At 37.3% G+C, this 20562-nt stretch overlaps 1 protein-coding gene across 3 annotated transcripts in view; it reads right to left on the bottom strand.

Annotated features, from left to right (window-relative positions):
- Positions 1-20246, bottom strand: part of LOC127837521 (trichohyalin-like) — a 45354-nt gene extending 25108 nt beyond the window's left edge. For all 3 annotated transcript variants that reach the window (XM_052364676.1, XM_052364678.1, XM_052364677.1), the window contains exons 1-7: positions 20117-20246; positions 10351-10448; positions 9232-9528; positions 8439-8946; positions 7448-8222; positions 3638-3794; positions 155-408 (exon numbers count right to left, since the gene is read on the bottom strand). In XM_052364676.1, coding sequence (XP_052220636.1) covers positions 155-408; positions 3638-3794; positions 7448-8222; positions 8439-8946; positions 9232-9528; positions 10351-10447 — 2088 coding nt within the window. In that variant the 5' untranslated portion in view covers position 10448; positions 20117-20246. The remainder of the gene's footprint in view (positions 1-154; positions 409-3637; positions 3795-7447; positions 8223-8438; positions 8947-9231; positions 9529-10350; positions 10449-20116) is intronic.
- Between the last annotated feature and the right edge of the window lie 316 nt (positions 20247-20562).

Below are 20562 nucleotides of genomic sequence, written 5' to 3'. Positions count from 1 at the left end.
AAAAAGCCCTGTTGACCCTACATTGATTCACCCTTAAAAAGCATAGTGAGACCCTCAATAAATTGATAGGCACAAAATGGCTAAAAAATTTCAATCAGTTTGATGCATCAAACCCTGCTTTCCAAGAGAAAGGCAAATATATATGTTCCCTTACCTTTACAATCAGCTCTTCAGGGATATCTCCAGTAGGGTTGGCAGGATCGTACTCTTCCTTATTCTCCTTGACCACTGGCTTCTTCTCACCCTCCTTGGACTTCACCCCTTCCTTGTTTGCGGTCTTGCGCTCAGTGGACTTCTTGCCACTGTCTGATTTGGGTTTTGAATCCAGTGACAAACGTTCGCGACTTCTGCGTTCCCCGCGCTCGCTGCGACCCCGTGGGCCTGATGATCCCTTCCCTCTATTGCTGCCTATGTTCGGTCAACAAAAAAATGTTGCTTACAACCATAGCCTTTTAAATCTGAACAAAAACATGCCTCCCCATATGATGTGACATTTTTTCTTGAAGCAATGTTTGACACAGAGCAAATACATCAATAACAGAACAACGAGCCTTGCTTGCAGTGGAAAAATTCTTGTCCAAAAACAAAGTGACACATTCAATGGTAATGTCATGTGGTCTGGTCTTGTGGGACTATAATTTGAAGCAGTGTTGAAATCCTCAAAAGAAATTTAAGGTTACACATTCATGACATTTGATCTTGAATTATAACCTTAATGAGGAGCTGGGGAGTTCTAAGGCCAAACTAAGTGATCATGGAGAGAAATAAAGAAATATTAAAATTCTATAGAGCATTCGAAAGCTCAAAGGTGTGCTTTAAAAACCACCTCAGGGGAGGAAAAAGCCCTTCCCTAATACAGGGTTAATTTCAACTCTTCATTTAAACATAGATCCAGCAACAGCAAACAATATAATTTGTAAAATAAGTTTGATATTGAAAGTGAGGTAATCAGCTTAAAGGAGGGAAAATCACACACCTGAGAGATTACTGCTAACAAGCAAATGCTCAATGCAAACTGTGTTAACTTATCAACTCTCTGGTTGCTTGCATACATCCCGTTATCATGGTTGGTATAATCTGCACCAGTCTCAGTCAAGATCCAAGGATACCATGGACAAGACCCATAGAAGTACACTTAACCATGTGGGTTTAATGTTTAATTAAATAAGCACTTGTTCGTATTCGGAGGCCAAGAAATATTAATAACATGCAAATCTAGAATAAGCTTCGTATCCCTGGTCATCACAATATCTGCATTGAATATGTCACAAGTAAAATCTGCGTAAAATCACAGAGAGATGACATGGTCAGACAGATGACATGGTCATCTATAACCTTTGTGGTGAAACTAGGGGTAACAGCTTGAAGAGCATTTGAATAATGGGAGATCCAACCCAGCTGATAGAGACAACTGTGTTCAATATTTGAAATGGTCAATCAACTGTCACCTACAGCAATCTTCTAGAAAGGTACTAGGTTTGGTCACCCGTGGTGTGAATGAAGCAAGAGTGAAACTGATAAGAAATATATTAAAAAATTATAATTATGACTAAAATAGAAAATGTTCAGCTTTTGTGAATGGGGGTAATTGCAGAAGGTCAACATGGAATATTATCAAAAATATACGGTAAGTGGGAGCACAACTGATGTGCCCCAGAGATTTTTTTTGAAAATCAACTTTCAAATAAAGCATGTTAAGTTATATTTAGATAATGTTTGACAAATTGTACTTGTACTGGAGGCAGACACAATAATGATGGACAGAAATAAAAGAATAGATTTATCTTGCAAGCAGTGTGCAGGAAAAGGAAAAGTTAGTCATTGATAGCTACCAAAGATCTAGTATCCTTGGTAACAGTTTTATACCCATTATACTGGCATAGGAATACAAGTAGTATGGTTTATGAATGTTAATGTAATTATTAAAATTGTGTATACACATGTACTATGATTAACTTCTTCTGTTATTTTTTAAATACTCTACCACCTACAGTTCCATTATCCATAGTAATGAGTGAATGATCCGACAGATTTTTTGACAGCGGTTTAAAGCATAGAAACTGGAAAGCAGTTTGGGAGTTGGCCAGAATAGATCAGTATTTAAACCATCTTAATTTGATGGAAAGAGAAAAAGAGAGGATTTTTTCCCTAAAATAAATATGCACCATTAGTCACTTCTGGACACACTTGTATGTGGTATTTATGTTGGTATGACAATGTTTTATGGTTGTTTTGTTTTGGTGTTGTTGATGTTATTGTTTTTTCTTGTTTTTCTTTCTCTTATTTTGCTATGTCTGTTCATCAAATAACAAGAAATGACCATAGGTAATAATCAGAAGAAATTAAAAACGAATAATGCAAACAATTACACAAGAAATTGACAGTGAACACAATTGGAGATGTTTACTTTTGACATTAAAGAAATTTTATTAAACTGTAGCCATGAATGTTGGTGACAAGCAAGCATAGCAAAACATAGCAGACAGTATTGTATTTAATTCTGTTCCACTTTGCTGATATAACTTATCTAGTAGTTATGTAAAGTAGGATTATAATAAAGGGGCTAGTATTCACACACAAATATACACAAACCAATTTGAAGAGTTAAGAAATGGTAATAAAAACAACTTAAAAACAAAGTGTCTGACATCTATTACATTGAGTTTTGGGGGAAAAAAAGCTATTGGACAACTAACCTTTATATAAAAGTTAAGATCCCAATGCTACTCGGTTTATTGATAACTAACAGTTTAATTCCCACCTTCGGTAGGTACTAAGATTTTTTGTAGTCATAGAACCAACTAATGAAGAGACAAACAACTGTCATCTGCCAAACAGAATTCCACAAGACAGGGAGGCTGCAGGTCAAAATAGTCTAAAAGTACCATTCAAACACATAGACATTGATATTTGCCCAAACTCATTCTTCTCATAGACATGACATGGTAAAAATGTATGCATTCCTGTGAAAAATAGAAATTTGTGTTTTCTTACAAAATATTCATTATTTTTGCTAATAATTTCTTAACAGGTAACAGATATGCTTTAAAAGCTAGACAGCTCTTGCAGCAAATACAACCACTGGGGTTGATTACTGGTCTGTATTATGCCACAAACGGTTCACGTAAATCTCCAAGCCTTTCATGAAAGCGTTATAATTTTTTATGAATTTAAGTCCAACATGCCATTTATTAACAGTTGATATATGGAAATTAAACATCGAAAGAAAAGTAGGGATTCTCACCTCGAAGCCGTAAAATCAAATGGTGTCTTGCCCAGCCATATATCATCATTTACCATTCAATTCTTTTTGTCCCACAAAATGTAATGCAAAGCGCTTGTTAGCAAGGGCATGTTGCCAAGTTAACAAAAATGCCTCCATTTTGACTAGTCAAAAGACTAGTGTGGAAGCAGTTTTCAAATGGACAACAAGAACACACAAACTGTTTAGGGTCCCAGGATTAGAACTCTTGCGAAATCCTTACACCGGACAGGTATTCCTCGGAAGTAATTTTCAGACATGTATTCTGGGACATTTATTTGATGACCTGAATTTGGAAACAGATATTCATGAGATATGATCCTACCACAAACAAATGGCAGTGGGGTTAAGGTCATTGCATATGAACTGGGATACCTGAGTCTCTTCGGTCTCGGTCTCGGCTGGTCGGGGAAGAAAACCTGGAAGGTCGATTTTTACGATCTCGCGGCGAGTTTTTCAATTGTTGCTGCTTGCCAGCAGGACCTCTGGGACGCATGGCTGATGTTTTGTTTCTATCATTGTTTTCTGCAGACTGAAAATGGCCACACAAGGGCAACTGCGGGTGAAAAATCACTAAATACTGATGGAATCATATTTAACAACTGCTGCCTCAAACTTTCCACAAAATCAAAGATGACCTCAGCCTGGACCTTTGGTTTTTCCATCAGCTGGCAAATATGGCATATTTAAGACATAAATGTAATTGGGTGGCTAAATTTGTGTTGATTCATGTTTAAATTTTATGTAAGGGATTCCAACAAACACAGTTGTTAAAAGACTACAGGATGTTGAGGGATAATGCAGGCATCATCTGTAAACAGGACTTCCTGAATAATGGTATAAAAGCTGGTCTGGTATGTCCAACTGTATCAATATCAGCAATGGTGCCACGATGGCAGTTGCCAATGATAACTTCACTTCGCATCAAATTAGCCTGAAAACAAGAGATGTTGAGCATGTGTGACAAAACTACTACAAAGTGATTGCCTTCCATTGCAATAAGGTTATTAGAGATTACCTCCCTTGGCAATAAGGTAAGCTCGAGATTGACTCCCTTAGCAATAAGGTTACTTGAGATCACCTCCCTTGGAAATAAGGTAAACTCAAGATTGCCTCCATTGGCAATAAGGTTACTTGAGAAAACTTCCCTTGGCAATTTGTAAACTTGTCTCCCCAGAAATGAGATTTAACTGGAAACTTCCTCACTTGACATAAGGTAAACATGTGATTGCTTCCCTTTGCAATAAGGTAAACTGGAGATTGCAAGTGAATAAGCTTGGATAATTGAAGTTAAGTGCTGTGAATTGGCATTATAATGCTTAGGGGGTTATTATAATAAAATGAATAATGCAGATTTCCAGCTTTTGATATCACGCTGGTAGCACATCCCTTTAGAATTGCAAAGATTTCCACCCCTGATATATTAAAATTCCATTTGACTAACTTTACGAAGATACTGAAGAGTATTCTCCGAAAGCATCGGCAGCCTGTATTTCACCGGTTACATTCAATCTGGATGCCAGCTACTTTTCCCAAAAGTATCAATAGAAATGGTGCAAATACACCTGTTTAATTAGTCGCCATTTACTTTACAACTATAACTGGCCACTCAAATTTTCTTGGAGAACAAAGACTTAACTGGCCACTCAAATTTTCTTGGAGAACAAAGACTTAACTGGCCACTCAAATTCTCTTGGAGAACAAAGACTTAACTGGCCACTCAAATTTTCTTGGAGAACAAAGACTTAACTGGCCACTCAAATTTTCTTGGACTTAACAGAGTGTTTAAATTGTGGTATTGAATTTATAACCACTATTTCTTCACTCAAATCGTTGACAGTCGGTAACACAACGCCAGCTATCAGACTGGCCCATCACATTGTGAATGTCAATAAACCACAACAAGTGTTTGTTTGCTGGGTTCAACACTGGACGAAACAGCTATCAAATACACTGGACCTGTCTACCATGGAGTCTTATACACTGGACCTGTCTACCATGGAGTCTTATACACTGGACCTGTCTACCATGGAGTCTTACACACTGGACCTGTCTACCATGGAGTCTTACACACTGGACCTGTCTACCATGGAGTCTTCTTGCAACAAAGGCAGTCGGGGTAGATGTTGTTCTTGAGCCATTTGAAACATGAATTGTAATTGAAATGAACTTTCTTTTATCACTGACAGGATCATAAGATTTACTGGCAAAACTATCATATTGCTGGCAGCTGTTTTTTAACTTGTTAGGTTTTCAACTTCAATGACAGGAATTTGAAATGACTAGCAAAAGCAAATTAAAAGAAATGTAATGCAATTTTTAGAAAACAAGAATTGTTTAACTTTCATATGTGCTACTGCTTCATGTTAACAAATTAAACAAATCTTATTGAGAGGATTTTTTTAGCAGATTGGTTTTCAAATATTCATAGAGCATTGATAAGATCAAATATCAATCTTCAATGATTGCCCATCATGTGACATACAGCATCTGGTTTCTTCAAGGGGGGTGAACCAAATGTCCCACAAGTGACATATTGCTTTCCAGGGTGTTGAACCAAATGTCCCACAAGTAACACTCGGCTTTCCAGGGGGGTGAACCAAATGTCCCACAAGTACACACTGCTTTAGTCTTCATATCCACAAAACATGTGTAAGAATATTGCAAATAAAAATGGGCATATGATGTCCTGTCTTCTGGTTGTGAATACATCGCAGTCATAAAAACACTCCATCAATTTCAGTCACTCCATGTAGAATACGGTGAATCAGACTGCTATATACTATTAGATATTAAATTGGGCTATGCTCTGCGTCTCCAAGAAGGAACACAAGACTTATGAGTCCGCCAGGAACATGACAGCAGCACTTATTTGGCCCAGAAAATCCCGTACTGGTGGACGTCAAGATGGCTTGGTTTGGATACATCATCAGTCATGATTCTCTGTGCAAGTGTGTGCTCATGGACACACTAGCAGAAGGTCGCCATCAGAAGAAAAGCAGGATCGACAATGTGAAGGAGTGGACGTCCCTCCTCATGAATGAGCTACTCACAGCAGCCAACAACAGACCTGACTGGCAGAGGATACCTGTGTTGTCGTTTGTCATATTCCCCAACGGCAAGACCGGTCAATGGAATGATGGTGATGAAGATTGTTGTTTTGTTGAAGCAGGCTTGAATGGACCATGTTCTTTAGTACTACAATATGATCACAGTTGTTTGGTCGCAGTGTGAATCCCCAGGTCTGCATAGCAGTGTGAATCCCCAGGTCTGCATAGCAGTGTGAATCCCCAGGTCTGCATAGCAGTGTGAATCCCCAGGTCTTCATAGCAGTGTGAATCCCCAGGTCTGCATAGCAGTGTGAATCCCCAGGTCTGCATATAGTACAAGTTCAGTAAGTGCCTAGACCTGGTCTCTCTCTCTCTCAAAACTTGGTGCATGAAACCTGCAGTTAAAACTTAATATCAATAGGAAAATTTTGCTAGTTCATTATTAAAATGTTAGGTTCATTCAGGTGAATACCTGAGAATATTTCACCAAGATTATTGCTTGAGGCTTCAGCAAACTGGTACACTGGCCCTTGTCAAGAACATTTCATAAAGTTGTATTAGCAGTTTTAAGACTTTTTTCAAGAGGTTAAATTGTTTATTTTGATTTGCAAGGGAATATTAAAGAATATTGCCACGTTTATTGAAAGTGTTTCTAGTTAAAAGACAGAAACCTTGGAAATTGTGTAAACAGGATTCCAGGATTTATTTTATTCCCTGCCGACTTCTTCTCATTGCAACCGTCCTATTCCTCAAATAAAAATGGGGTACTTCAACTTACCTTTTGTTGAATATATCTTCTATAGAGCTGTTAAAAACAATTTGCAGTTCACACAAAACGTAAAATAATATATTCAATATCTACTTATGTTACTTAAAAAAATGCACAAATAATCCTGTTTTTGACATGGACAAGCATTTAAAGTTTATAACATATATTTAAGCATCTAAGCGATGAAATTTTACACTTAGAATTATTTGCATTATTAAATGTCAATAGATTTTGTAAATGTCAATTCGTTTTTGTACATAAAGATTTTTTTAATGAATATCAGATTTTTACAAATAGAATATTTAGTCCTCTGAATGTCATAATAAATATAATCCTGTAACAGACAGTCCCCAGCCCAAGCCTTACCTGTGTCCTAAGCCGTTTGTTATCGCCCCGCCTGCCATCAGCCCCAGGCCTCTTGCCTAGCTGACTCTGGTTCCTGCCGGTCGAGACATCAAATATTGATGGGATACTTCCACCAGGAAATGTACCACTCATAGCCATGATACTCTGAGCCTCCTGTTGCTGCTGCAGTAGTTGCTGCTCCTGTTGCTGCTGAAGGAACTGCTGCTGCTCCAACTGCTGCTGAGCTATCATCATCACCTGCTGCTGCTGAAACATCCGCTCTGCCTGCTCGAGCTCCATGCTGCGGGCTTTCTCCTGCTCCAGCATCTTCATCTGAATCTCAGCCAGACTCATTAAGTCGTTCTGTCTCGGGTCCTCTTGTTCAGCTGTTCTTCCCATGTTCCTACCCACACGTTCATTCTGCCTGCCTTGATTTCGCTCACTTGGCCTGTCTTGCCTAAGCTGATTTTGTCTGCCTTTATTTCTGTCATTTTGCCCGGTTTGATTTCGCTCATTTTGCCTGGCTTGGTTACGCTCATTGGACCTGGGCCTTTGCTGTAAGTTGTCCTGTGACCAACGACTCTGCCTCAGGGGTTCTGGCATCACTGGGGGCTGCATGGAGGGTGGGTCTAGAAGCCCCTTCCCGGCTGTCAGTTCCCTACCCAGGGGCCTCATATCTGGAGGGTCCAACAGCCCGTCCCCGCGACGCGGCGGTGGAGCTTTTGGACTCTCCAAAAGACCTTGTCTACGTTGATTGGCATCATTTCTGGCATCCCTGTGTGGATGAATTGGTAGCCTAAAACATAATAACCCATTTTGACAAAATATTCTAACAATATACGTGTATGCAATGTGAGGCGGCCAATGACAAAATTTTCAACTTACAATTATGTTTAGCCCATGGTACATTTTGTGGACTTTGGAAAGTGCTTGTGTTAAATATCACAATAAAATTCAATACACAGTTCTTTCATTTATGCTTTGTATTATTCCATTTCATTATGCGACAAACCTCTGCTCCATATGCGCTGGTGGGCGTGGCGGGGGATGGTGTGGGAGCTGCTTTTCATACTGGGCATTCTGAGGTCTGGCACCTGGTCGCTGGCCGCCAAACTGCTTCTGATCCTGACGATTGTACGGCTCATAGTCTACCATTGGAGGGTCTTCAAGTAATCCCCCCCTGGCACGTTGACGCATAGGATCCTCAAGTAATCCCCTGTCTGGGCCCCTAACTTGTTCACGTATAGGACCGTCCAGCAACCCCCTGTCCACACCCCTAGCTGGATGATGCAAGGGCTGCTCATGGACTACATGCTGCTGTTCATACTCCACCCCGTACCCCTCCTCCACATACTGCTCTTCCTCTATCAGCTGTTCATTATGATAGTCCTCGGCTATCTGACCGGCCGCATACTCCATCAGATCAGCCCTGTCAGCCTCTTCCTCATAGTACTCTTCCACGTCAGCCTGGGCATGCTCCTGATACGGCTCCACATATTCCTCCTCCAGATATCCCTCACCTGTGAATTTTTTGGCTCAAAATTACAATTTCTTACAGGCTGTTCCATATGGCAAAAGGTTACAATTTTCCCCAAAAATCTGACCACATTTTAATAAATTGGTTTATGAGTCTATTATACAGCAATTCCATAGCACTATGTACTTTAAATTTAAAAAAGGTTGTTAAACTAAAATTATAAACAATGGGGATACTGTTATTTATTAACATATTAAGAATGTTTGATTTTTCCTTATTCAAAAAGGCACAGGCTAAAAAAAATAAAGCAAAAGCAATCACTGCTTACCTTCAGCATACTGTGCAGGCTCAACGTAGGGGTCTTCATACATCCCTTCCTGCTCCACATATGCCTCCTCCACAAGTTGTTCCCCGAAGTACCCTTGGTCCTCCACCACTTCTCGAGCTTGCGGAGGGGGGACATACGGTCTCTGTGGCAATTGAGCCCCCATGCCACTCCGCCCAGCTGGTCTCCCTTGCGGCTGATAAGCCTGGCTGGCTGGCGGTGTGCCCAGTAGGCCCCGCTGTTGGTTGGACTGTGGAGTTCGCACAACTGGAGGTGCTTGACCCAACAGCCCAGGATTACCTGAAATGTCATGCACTATGAAAAGTCTGTTTGTTGTAACATTTACATCATGACAGACAAAATAAAATAACTGATATTTGTAAAATATGTGTGGGCCTCCTTGTCAGCAAAGTCATTCTTGTTTCCATGACCTTTGATCTCCTTATCGAACTATATTTTCTGCATAGCGAAATACGCTAAATGTTGCATTTCGTAAAATATAATATATATTATATATGAAAAAACAATTTTTTGGGAAACCTTCCATTGGGGTTTTTTTGGACAGCGATTGGGAAATTTTCGTTTTTTCCCCATTGGGAAAGTGCCGTTTCTGGTTCTTTGTAAAGAAGGAAACAATCGCTGTGATTGTTGAGGTGACCTACGGACCAATGGGTGTGGTAGGTGACACAGACAACTAACTTTAAAAAAAAAACACTTATGGCAATTACGCAATTCGTTGTCTGCATAATTTTAATACAGGTATTGCATGCCTACAAGTGTTGCCACTCATGCAAAGTGTGTGCTATCATTGGCAAATATCGAAAGTACAATACACCAACGCTCTGACTTTAGGCCGGCTTAAGTTGGGTAAAGAGATTCATGTAATTGACAGAGGATTGTAAATCAGCCCCAATAACATTCAGCCCATAAGCTGATATTGCTTTGATTGGTAAATTTCAATCGCCTCGTGGACTCTGATTTCGAAATTCAAGCAACACGGCAAGGGACCATTAAAAGGCCTGTGAAAAGCACTGATACTGAGTTGAACAAATGAAGGCTGATGCAACTTTCCTCAGTGACCAGTATACGTAGCTAGCTCATGCAACTAAGAGCCCACTATACCTCTGCCCCCTTGGAATGCTGGTGCAGCTGGCATTGCACCCATCCTTGGACCATCTCCAAGCAATCCTCCACCAGGGCCGGGCCTGTTGCGCATCATCCTGAATAATCATATACAAAATCATTACAAATTATTTTTTTATCAATCATTATCAAAGAATCTTTGTACTTAAGTAAGGTTGTCTATTTTGATTATGGGTGCAGCCTTTCATTTTGGGCAATCATAATTATACTTGTGTAATTAAAAAAACTCTGTTGTTACAAGTTTTCTTAATTGGTTGTCATTTCTTTGGCTTCAAAGATAAGACAACCTTGAAATATGCCAACTTAGCACTTACGTGTGAAGTGCTCCACACTGAATACGGAGCAGATTAAGCACTCTTAGGTTGACAACTCAAAAAGGTACATGTAAGTGTCGTTGTTTTAGAAAAATAGGTGTGATTAAAGCAATAAAATATGTTTTTCATCAATAGATGCTAAAAAAACAAGACATATTTTTTATGTTCACTCGTCAAAATGTAATGTTCAAGTATAATACCTCGTAAAATTGTTCTGGACACTATGTAGTACAAGTAAGTCAAATGCTATTTCATATTTACATCATTTATATGCTACAAATGATACCATTTATAATACAAGAGCAACGCCTTGCGGGTGCAGACCCCTCATCTATTTTTCTTTTTTAAGGTGAAGGGACCTATCTCAATTTCAATCACAAAGGAAGGAAAGGTGGAGTGGAGGGGAATGTATAGTGTGGGGGTGTGGTCATTTATTACATTTTCTACCAAAAATGCAAATAAATCTAATTTTTTCGGGGGTGGGGGGGATTCTTGGGTGGGATGGTTGGATAGTATTTAAAAAATAAAATAATACAAAAAAATATTTGTGTTTTTAACCATGTTAAAAAAAAATTGGGGGTGGGGTGGGGGTGGGGGGGTATAGTGTTAGGGTGTGGTGGTCATTTATTAGATGATCTTTAAGAAAAAAAAAAATTGGGGGGGGGATTCGGGTGGGGGGGGGGGGTCTTTGGGGATGGTTTGGGTGGAGTCTATTGTGGTATGTCAGGTAAGAGTTGTTTTTTCAAAGTATCAATCAAATCTAATAATAAATAAAGAAGTTATGTCAATTTTAGCAAAATTTAATAATTTGACCTTGAGAGTCAAGGTCATTCAAAGGTCAAGGTAAAATTCAACTTGCCAGGTACAGTACCCTCATGATAGCATGAAAGTATTTGAAGTTTGAAAGCAATAGCCTTGATACTTTAGAAGAAAAGTGGATCTAAACACAAAATTTAACCATATATTCAAAGTTACTAAGTAAAAAAAGGGCCATATTTCTGTAAAAATGACAACCAGAGTTCTGCAACTTGTCCTTTACTGTCCCCTTATGATAGTTTGCGAGTGTTCCAAGTATGAAAGCAATATCTATGATACTTTAGGGGTTAAGTGGACACAAAACTTAACCAAATTTTCAATTTTCTAAGTATAAAGGGCCCATAATTCCGTCAAAATGCCAGTCAGAGTTACATAACTTTGCCTGCACAGTCCCCTAATGATAGTTAGTAAGGGTTGCAAGTATAAAACCAATAGCTTTGATACTTTAGGAATAAAGTGGACCTAAACACAAAACTTTACCAAATTTTCAATTTTCTAAGTCTCAAAAGGTCACATAATTCTGTCGAAAATGCCAGTCAAGAGTTACATAACTCTGCCTGCACAGTCCCCATACGATTGTTAGTAAGTGTTGCAAGTATGAAAGCAATAGCTTTGATACTTAAGGAATAAAATGGACCTGAACACAAAACTTGACCAAAATTTTCAATTTTCTAAGAATAAAAAGGGCACATAATTCTGTCAAAATGCTAGTCAGAGTTACAAAACTTTGCAGTGGTTTTTTTCCTTCTTTGTGACCCGCCGAAAATCGGCCCTTTCTCCTCTGAATTTTTGTTCCCCTCAGCTGGAAAATTTTCCCCTAGATTTCATTTTCCCCTCCCAAAAAAAAAAAAAAAAATTTTTTTTTTTTTTTTAACATTTAAATATATAAGTTAACCTGATCCAGTGTAGAAAATAGACAAATATTGCATAATTAAATTTTCTGTTTCCTTGAATTTGTTTTAAAAACAGTAAAATATGCTGAATTGATTATTTAAGACTTTCCTTATTTTCCCCAAAAATCCGACGTTTTGTGTGAGTTTTTCCCCCCAAATCCTGCGTTTCGCGCGATAATTTTCCCCTCAAAAAAGGCCAGGCCCTTTCCCCAAAATCAGATAAAAAACCCTGCTTTGCCTGCACAGTCCCCTTATGATAGGTAGTAAGTGTTGCAAGTATGAAAGCAATAGCTTTGATACTAAAGGAATAAAATGGACCTAAACACAAAACTTAACCAAAATTTTCAATTTTCTAAATATAAAAAGGGCACATAATTCTGTCATAGTGCACACCAGAGTTATCTTATTTTGCCTGCCCAGTCCCCTCATGATAGTAAGTGTACCAAGTTTGAATGCAATAACATTTATACTTTATGAGAAAAGTGGACCTAAACACAAAACTTTACCAAATTTTTCAATTTTCTAAGTATAAAAATGGCACATAATTCTGTCAAAATGCTAGTCAGAGTTACATAACTTTGCCTGCACAGTCCCCTTATGATAGGTAGTAAGTGTTGCAAGTATGAAAGCAATAGCTTTGATACTAAAGGAATAAAATGGACCTAAACACAAAACTTAGCCCAAATTTTCAATTTTCTAAGGATAAAAATGGCACATAATTCTGTCAAAATGCACACCAGAGTTATCTTATTTTGCCTGCCCAGTCCCCTCATGATAGTAAGTGTACCAAGTTTGAATGCAATAACATTTATACTTTATGAGAAAAGTGGACCTAAATGCAAAACTTAACACTTAGTAAGTGTTGCAAGTATGAAAGCAATAGCTTTGATACTAAAGGAATAAAATGGACCTAAACACAAAACTTAACCAAAATTTTCAATTTTCTAAGTATAAAAAGGGCACATAATTCTGTCAAAATGCACACCAGAGTTATCTTATTTTGCCTGCCCAGTCCCCTCATGATAGTAAGTGTACCAAGTTTGAATGCAATTACATTTATACTTTATGAGAAAAGTGGACCTAAATGCAAAACTTAACCAGACGCCGACGCCAAGGTGATGACAATAGCTCATAATTTTTTTTTCAAAAAATAGATGAGCTAAAAATGGACACTTTTGTATTTGTCAAGACAAGCTTGTGTCGCATTGACTCATTTGACACTCTAGAAATGTGTGCCCTTGTGAATAGCACACTACTCAACATGAATTCATACACAAACAAGCAGGGCCCTTAATCTATCAAATCTGCGGCCGAATTTCGGCTGCAATCGCCCACCTGAAAAGTATACTTTTTTCCCCTTTTGAGGGGGTAAAATTCCACCTGAATTTAAAAAAAAAAAATTTTAGTTTTTTTTTTAATAAGATGTGTCTCATGATTATTATATCTCAATTCTATTTCAATTTAATCTTGTCAAACATACTAAATTATGAAAAATGAAATGAATATAGTGCAAACATGTACAAATGTAATAACGAGAGTGTAAGAAAAAAATCCCCCCAAAAGCGAAACCCCGCGAAAATTCCCCCTCATGAGGGTAGTGACCCACTTCTCCTAAAATGGATTGAGGGCTCTGACAAGAGATGTGTTTGTCAGAAAATCAATGCCCCCTATCGCGCCGCTTTGAAATAAAATTTCAATGCATCATTTGGCAGGTTTAGAAATAATCTTGCTTTTAAAGCTTATTACTTCCCTTGGATTATATTTTTTTACTTTTGACCTTGGATGACCTTGACCTGTCACCACTCGAAATGTGCAGCTCCATGAGATGCACATGCATGCCAAATATCAAGTTGCTATCTTCAATATTGCAAAAGTTATGGCCAATGTTAAAGTTTTCGGACTGACGGACAGACAGTTCAAATGCTATATGCCACCCTACCGGGGGCATAAAAATTAATAAGTTAGTATTATCTTAATATTATGTTCCTTTTTTCATATTTTCAGAGCACCTGAAAGCTGCTGAAGCATCCAAATGGTGCAACATATGCAGGCTTCTTATTATATGTCATGTTATTAAATAGACTTGTTAAATGTGCTTTTATCAAATCAACTTATTAAATGTGCTGTTATGAAATAAACTCATTAAACGTACTGTAAAATGATACTTTAGTAATAAGTATTATGGTAATGAGCACACTGCAACGCCGATATATCGCGGTTGGTGGGGTCCAAAGATCGCGAGCGCGATATATCCGGCGCGCGATATAACTCGAGAAGTACCTAATTTAATTTTATTGCAGTTGATTTGTCAAATTTCCCTATTAATGTTTTCATTTTATATACGGCGCTGCTACATATTTGTATAGTAAAAATTGCAAACCAATTCTACAATAAACATTTTCATAACTTCATACGTATCTGTATTTATCATAAAAACCAAAATGTAAATTATATTTTTAATTTTCATGTACGATCGCTCGTGAATCAGCTATAAGAAGAATTCTTGCCGTAAAAAACGTTTAAAATATAATTGTGCATAGATTCGAATTTACCCTTATAAATAGTCCCAATGAAGGAACTGAACAACGCAGCAATTTTTTTTGTCCAATTGGGAAAAGTACCTGTACCGGTCCAATTGGGAAAAATTGAGTCGTGAAAACCTGAAAATTGGGAAAAATCGAGTCATGAAAACCTCAAATTGGAAAATTGATGTATTTGATTTTATGCTCCCAAATACTTTAAAATTGATAACTTAGTGTTTTCAAGCAGTCAATATTATATTTACCTAGGTTCAAGCCATAGGGCTGCATAGGGCAACTAACTAAATGTTGCATTTAAAAAAAAAAAAAAAAAAAAAATTTTTTTTTACCTTATTGGGAATTTTTTGGACAGCAATTGGAATATTTGTAGTTTTTTCGTAATTGGGGAAAGTGCCGTTTACCGGAACTTTATAAAGAAGGAAAAAAATCGCTGCAGCTTAACGGTAACGATATTGCACATTTGAATTATTTCTTATTAAGAGGAAATGTCAATCGAATGCCACATAATTCGCGAGATACCGCAGTGCGTTTGTTGAAATTTACAACGAAACTTTTAATGGAAATTAAAATATCTCAATGTTGTACCCGCTATGCAATTTTTATTTACAAATAAATACACCCACGCCAATTTTCGCACGCTTTTTATCAGGACAAAGAAATTCATGACCAGTACCGAAATTTAATGATTTATATACCAGTAAACTGCCATTATTACCTTTGCAATGAGACTAAATGGTTATTTCTTAAGTGTTAAAAACCCCAGCCGTGTGTAAACAACACAGTCACTAATCGACTGTTTTTCATGCTCCACTGCGTGCCATAGTAAGCCGCGAAATCAGGGTTGGCATATTGACCGGTCAATTGAGTATTGATCAGGCCGGCCGTCAATAAACCGGTCAATACTGGTCAATTGAAAATTAAAGCATTTAAACATGACAAAGGAAGAATTTAAGCTATTCTACATTAAATCAATAATTATTCTGTAATTGATAAACTTTTTTCGAGTTAGTTATTGCAAAAAAAAATCTTTAAAGCTTAAAAAATTACTTCTTTATCATTTATGGAAACGGCCTCAAATACAGAAGAACTAAGCAGTGATTTTTTTTGCTCAAATTTACAGCCGAATTTCGGCTGCTTCCCAATCGCAAAAATACACGTTTTTTCCCAAAATTCTGACCAAAATTTCCCAAAAAAAGCCCAACTTCCAAAAAAAAAAAAAAAAAAATTTTTTTTTTTTTTTTTTAGAAAGAAGTCTCATATAACTTAATTATGATTTCTTAAATCTAGGTCTCAACTTTATTTTTTAAACATCTTACAAAATATATAACTTGAATTTATTCATTTTTGTCCATAAATCATTCCCAAACTTGCCACTTTTATTGATTAAAAAAAAAACAAATTTGACCAGACTCCTTTTCTAGAAAACTCCCTGAACATGCACTTAAAAACAATATCACTTCTGTTACTTATAATCCTATTTATAATGCTTAATTTTTCCCAATTTCATGGTTTATCGCGCTATTTTTCCCAATTTCACGGTTTATCGCGCTTATTTTCCCAATTCAAAAGGCACAGGCTGTAACAAATTAAAGCAAAAAAAATCACTGCTAAGGCAATATCTTTATCTCAGTGTATCACATCTGTTACTAAAGTATTATTACTATTGTAGTTACCATAGTATTTCACTGATCTATTGATACATTTGTATATCTATTTGATAAGCATATGGACACACAGAACTCTTGTCGTTTCTAGGGTCATAAATCTGGCCCCTAAGCCTTAATTGGTAAAAAATGCATGCAGTGTTATGTCTCTGATAGTGACAATGAAGCAAATCTGCCCTGAGGCTATTTCGTTTCACTCACACCAAAGGAGATAACTTGCTATTAATTTAATAGTTACTTCTAACTTGTCTCTTTTCTGTATTAAGAGGGTTTTCATATTTTAAGTTCAATTGGTCTTCAAATGAATAAGCCATCAAAGTTCTTGATTTTGCCAACAAATAATGTTTCCCAATTGTGGGTCTACTCTAGACTCTTCTTTTCAATTATTTCTTTTTTTTAAATAATTATTTCTTATTATGTTTATTTTTATTTTTATATCAATGGAAAATAAAATATGTCTTCACTTTTTTGTTTAAAAAGAACTTAAAGAAATCCAGGCAAGAATACATGACTAGTAAGGGTTGTGTCAAAAAGGTGCCATTTAAGGCACTATTATCAGTTTTGGGTGCCCTAACCTGTATAGGCGAGAAGACTGTGAGAAGACTGTGGGGACAGGGGGCATGAGGAACAACTAATACACAGTAATTGACAGGTTCTTGTTGAATCAAGCACAGAATTTTCTGAGCATTCATAATTAATTAGAATTTTTTTTTTTAATTCAATCGACCAGAAAAATCCAATTGACCAACTTTGACTAATTTGCAAAATTTTGAGAATTGCATGAACAGGTATAAAATAGTGGGTATTAATAGCTTAAGACATTATTGGCAACATGTCTGTTTAATTTATATTATATATCAATATTGTTTAATTAAGCATGGAATAATAATCAAAATGGGGGTAAAATTCAATCAACCAGCATCAACCAGTAATGACCACTTTGGGAGTATTGACCGGGGCGGTTTTAACCGGTTAAAACCGGAGGCGGTCGATTGGTGCCAACCCTGTGCGGCGAAATATAGGGTGTTAATACTAGCTAGAACCGTTTTTTTTGCTCAAGTTAGCGAATTCTCCGATTAAAACAATATGTCATTTATTAATCATGCTTGTTGGATTTTTTGGGAGCCAAAGCGCAATATATTGGACGGCGCGATAGAACGGTCCGTAATATATTGACCTGAAAATCAATAGGGGTCATCTGCGAGTCATGATAAATCTACCTATCAAGTTTCATGATCCTCGGAATAAGCGTTCTTCAGTTATCATCCGGAAACCATTTTACTATTTCGGGTCACTGTGAACTTGACCTTTGACCTAGTGACCTCAAAATCGATAGGGGTCATCTGCGAGTCATGATCAATGTACCTATGAAGTTTCATGATCCTAGGCATAAGCATTCTTGAGTTATCATCCGGAAACCATTTTACTATTTCGGGTCACCATGACCTTGACCTTTGACCTAGTGACCTCAAAATCAATAGGGGTCATCTGCGAGTCATGATCAATGTACCTATGAAGTTTCATGATCGTAGCCATAAGCGTTCTTGAGTTATCATCCGGAAACCATTTTACTATTTCAGGTCACCGTGACCTTGCCCTTTGATATAGTGACCTGAAAATCAATAGGGGTCAACTGCGAGTCATGATCAATCTACCTATCAAGTTTCATGATCCTAGGCATAAGCGTTCTCGAGTTATCATCCGGAAACCATTTTACTATTTCGGGTCACAGTGACCTTGACCTTTGACCCAGTGACCTCAAAATCAATAGGGGTCATCTGCGAGTCATGATCAATGTACCTATCAAGTTTCATAATCCTAGGCATAAGCGTTCTTGAGTTATCATCAGGAAACCATTTTACTATTTCGGGTCACTGTGACCTTGACCTTTGACCTAGTGACCTGAAAATCTATAGAGGTCATCTGCGAGTCATGATCAATCTACCTATCAAGTTTCATGATCCTAGGCATAAGCGTTCTTGAATTATCATTCAGAAACCATTTTACTATTTCGGGACACAGTGACCTTGACCTTTGACCTAGTGACCTCAAAATCAATAGGGGTCATCTGCGAGTCATGATCAATGTACCTCTGAAGTTTCATGATCCTAAGCATTCTTGAGTTATCATCAGGAAACCACCTGGTGGACGGACCGACCGACCGACTGACCGACATGTGCAAAGCAATATACCCCCTCTTCTTCGAAGGGGGGCATAATAAATTAATGCATAACAGAAAAAGTATTTTGAGGCTTACAATAATTTACTTAAAATTACAGGAATGTTTTGTTTTTTAAATTGAGCATCAATCATTTTGAACAGATATCTTCAACCTGAAATCAAACATTTCAAGTATATATAAGAATACGCATTTGGGAATATTTTAATTTAGTTTATCTACATCTTATACTCAGGTGCGAAATGTCAACTGGCTAATGTGTTTTACATTCGGAAGTACTACGGATTTGACCCAAATGTTTGTAACAACAACATTAGCCAGTTGACATTTCTCGGAGAGGAACATAAAAAACGCGTAATTTGTTCGCAAGTAAGTCGATTTGAATCAAGTATTTGGTGTCCATGGTTGCATATGCATGCATTATGTGACATGCCTCGTTGTTTGAAAGGAATAGGACGCGAGCTATCGATTAAAACTCAAAAATATTGTGTAAAACGTATGTCCCACATTTATTCTTGTAGACCGTTTGGCTCGAAATATTGCGTGATTATCGACCGACTGTGAGAAAACGGCTGGACGGATTTCTTTGAAGTAAACTTTTTTTGAAATGTTGTCCAATTGCCCATAAGAGGACCAAGGGATGCTTTGGATTATTATTATTTTTTACATTTTTGCGGCCCGCGAAGAAAGGCCTATGAAAATTCTAGTTAATGACCTTATGATTTTAATATCAGAGGGTGGGAATTTTTTTCGCTTTTTTTTTCATTTTTTCTCTCATTAAACATGATTTTATATATATATTTGAATATACTATCCAGGGTACATTACTTCCACCTCCCACGTGGGTATTTATTGTTATTTATATAATAACATACTTTTTAAAGTGATAATATAGTCAATGACATTAATGCAGTAAGGTTTCTTAAAGTGATTGTTCTTATGAATAAGGTTGGAATAACAGACAGTTTTCACGCCGCTTAAAAGTGGCGACAACTTTTTGGGGCCAGTGAAACCCCTGTGATGGACGAATGATCTTAGAAATGATTGCAAGACAAGTCACCACAAATCAATTAAATCTAACCCTAACTTCTTACTAGGCCAAATCCCAAAATACAGTGATTCTGAAGGAAAATCACAAATGGCAATCAAAGTAACGAAGAAAAGAAGAACTTGTGTAGCAATTAAAATGGCCAGGACTATTTACACGAGATACAAAGGATTAAAACGCCATCTCCAGAGACAATCACACATAAAGATAGAGATTTTCACACAACAGCGTAGCCACTAACAAATGATAAGACATTATGCTACATCTTTGAAGTAAAAACTAAAACCACACCTAGTAATTGATCAAATTATATCTTTGTAGAGTGCAAAACTTGAGCCCCTTGCTCGTGGTAATTATTTCATTGCGAGCCTTCCAAATTCTAGAAATCGATTCAAACGAAAATATTTTTTACAAGTTTTCCAAACCCAGTGCAGTGTAACCTCCCTTTATTATATTTCTTAAAAAATTTGGACGAGTCAAAAATTACCTAATTTCGTCCTCAGTCAATGGACAATATGTTCTTAGCAATTGTTTTGGCCTCACTTGCGTAATATAATTGTACCGACCGAATTTATAACCTACCTGTATTTCGCGGTCGAGTCTATTGTCTGTATTCGACGGAACGCTCTGTCAGCGCCGTGACGCGTAAAACGGTGTGATTATAAGAACTGAAATTAAAAGAAAAGTCATTCCAGATCGGGAAGAATGACTAAGATAAGATAAGATTTATTTTGAGT

The sequence above is a fragment of the Dreissena polymorpha genome, chromosome 7 (assembly GCF_020536995.1).
Source record: "Dreissena polymorpha isolate Duluth1 chromosome 7, UMN_Dpol_1.0, whole genome shotgun sequence".
In the NCBI taxonomy this organism is placed as follows: Eukaryota; Metazoa; Mollusca; class Bivalvia; order Myida; family Dreissenidae; genus Dreissena; species Dreissena polymorpha.
This window is presented reverse-complemented; position numbering and strand designations above follow the sequence as displayed.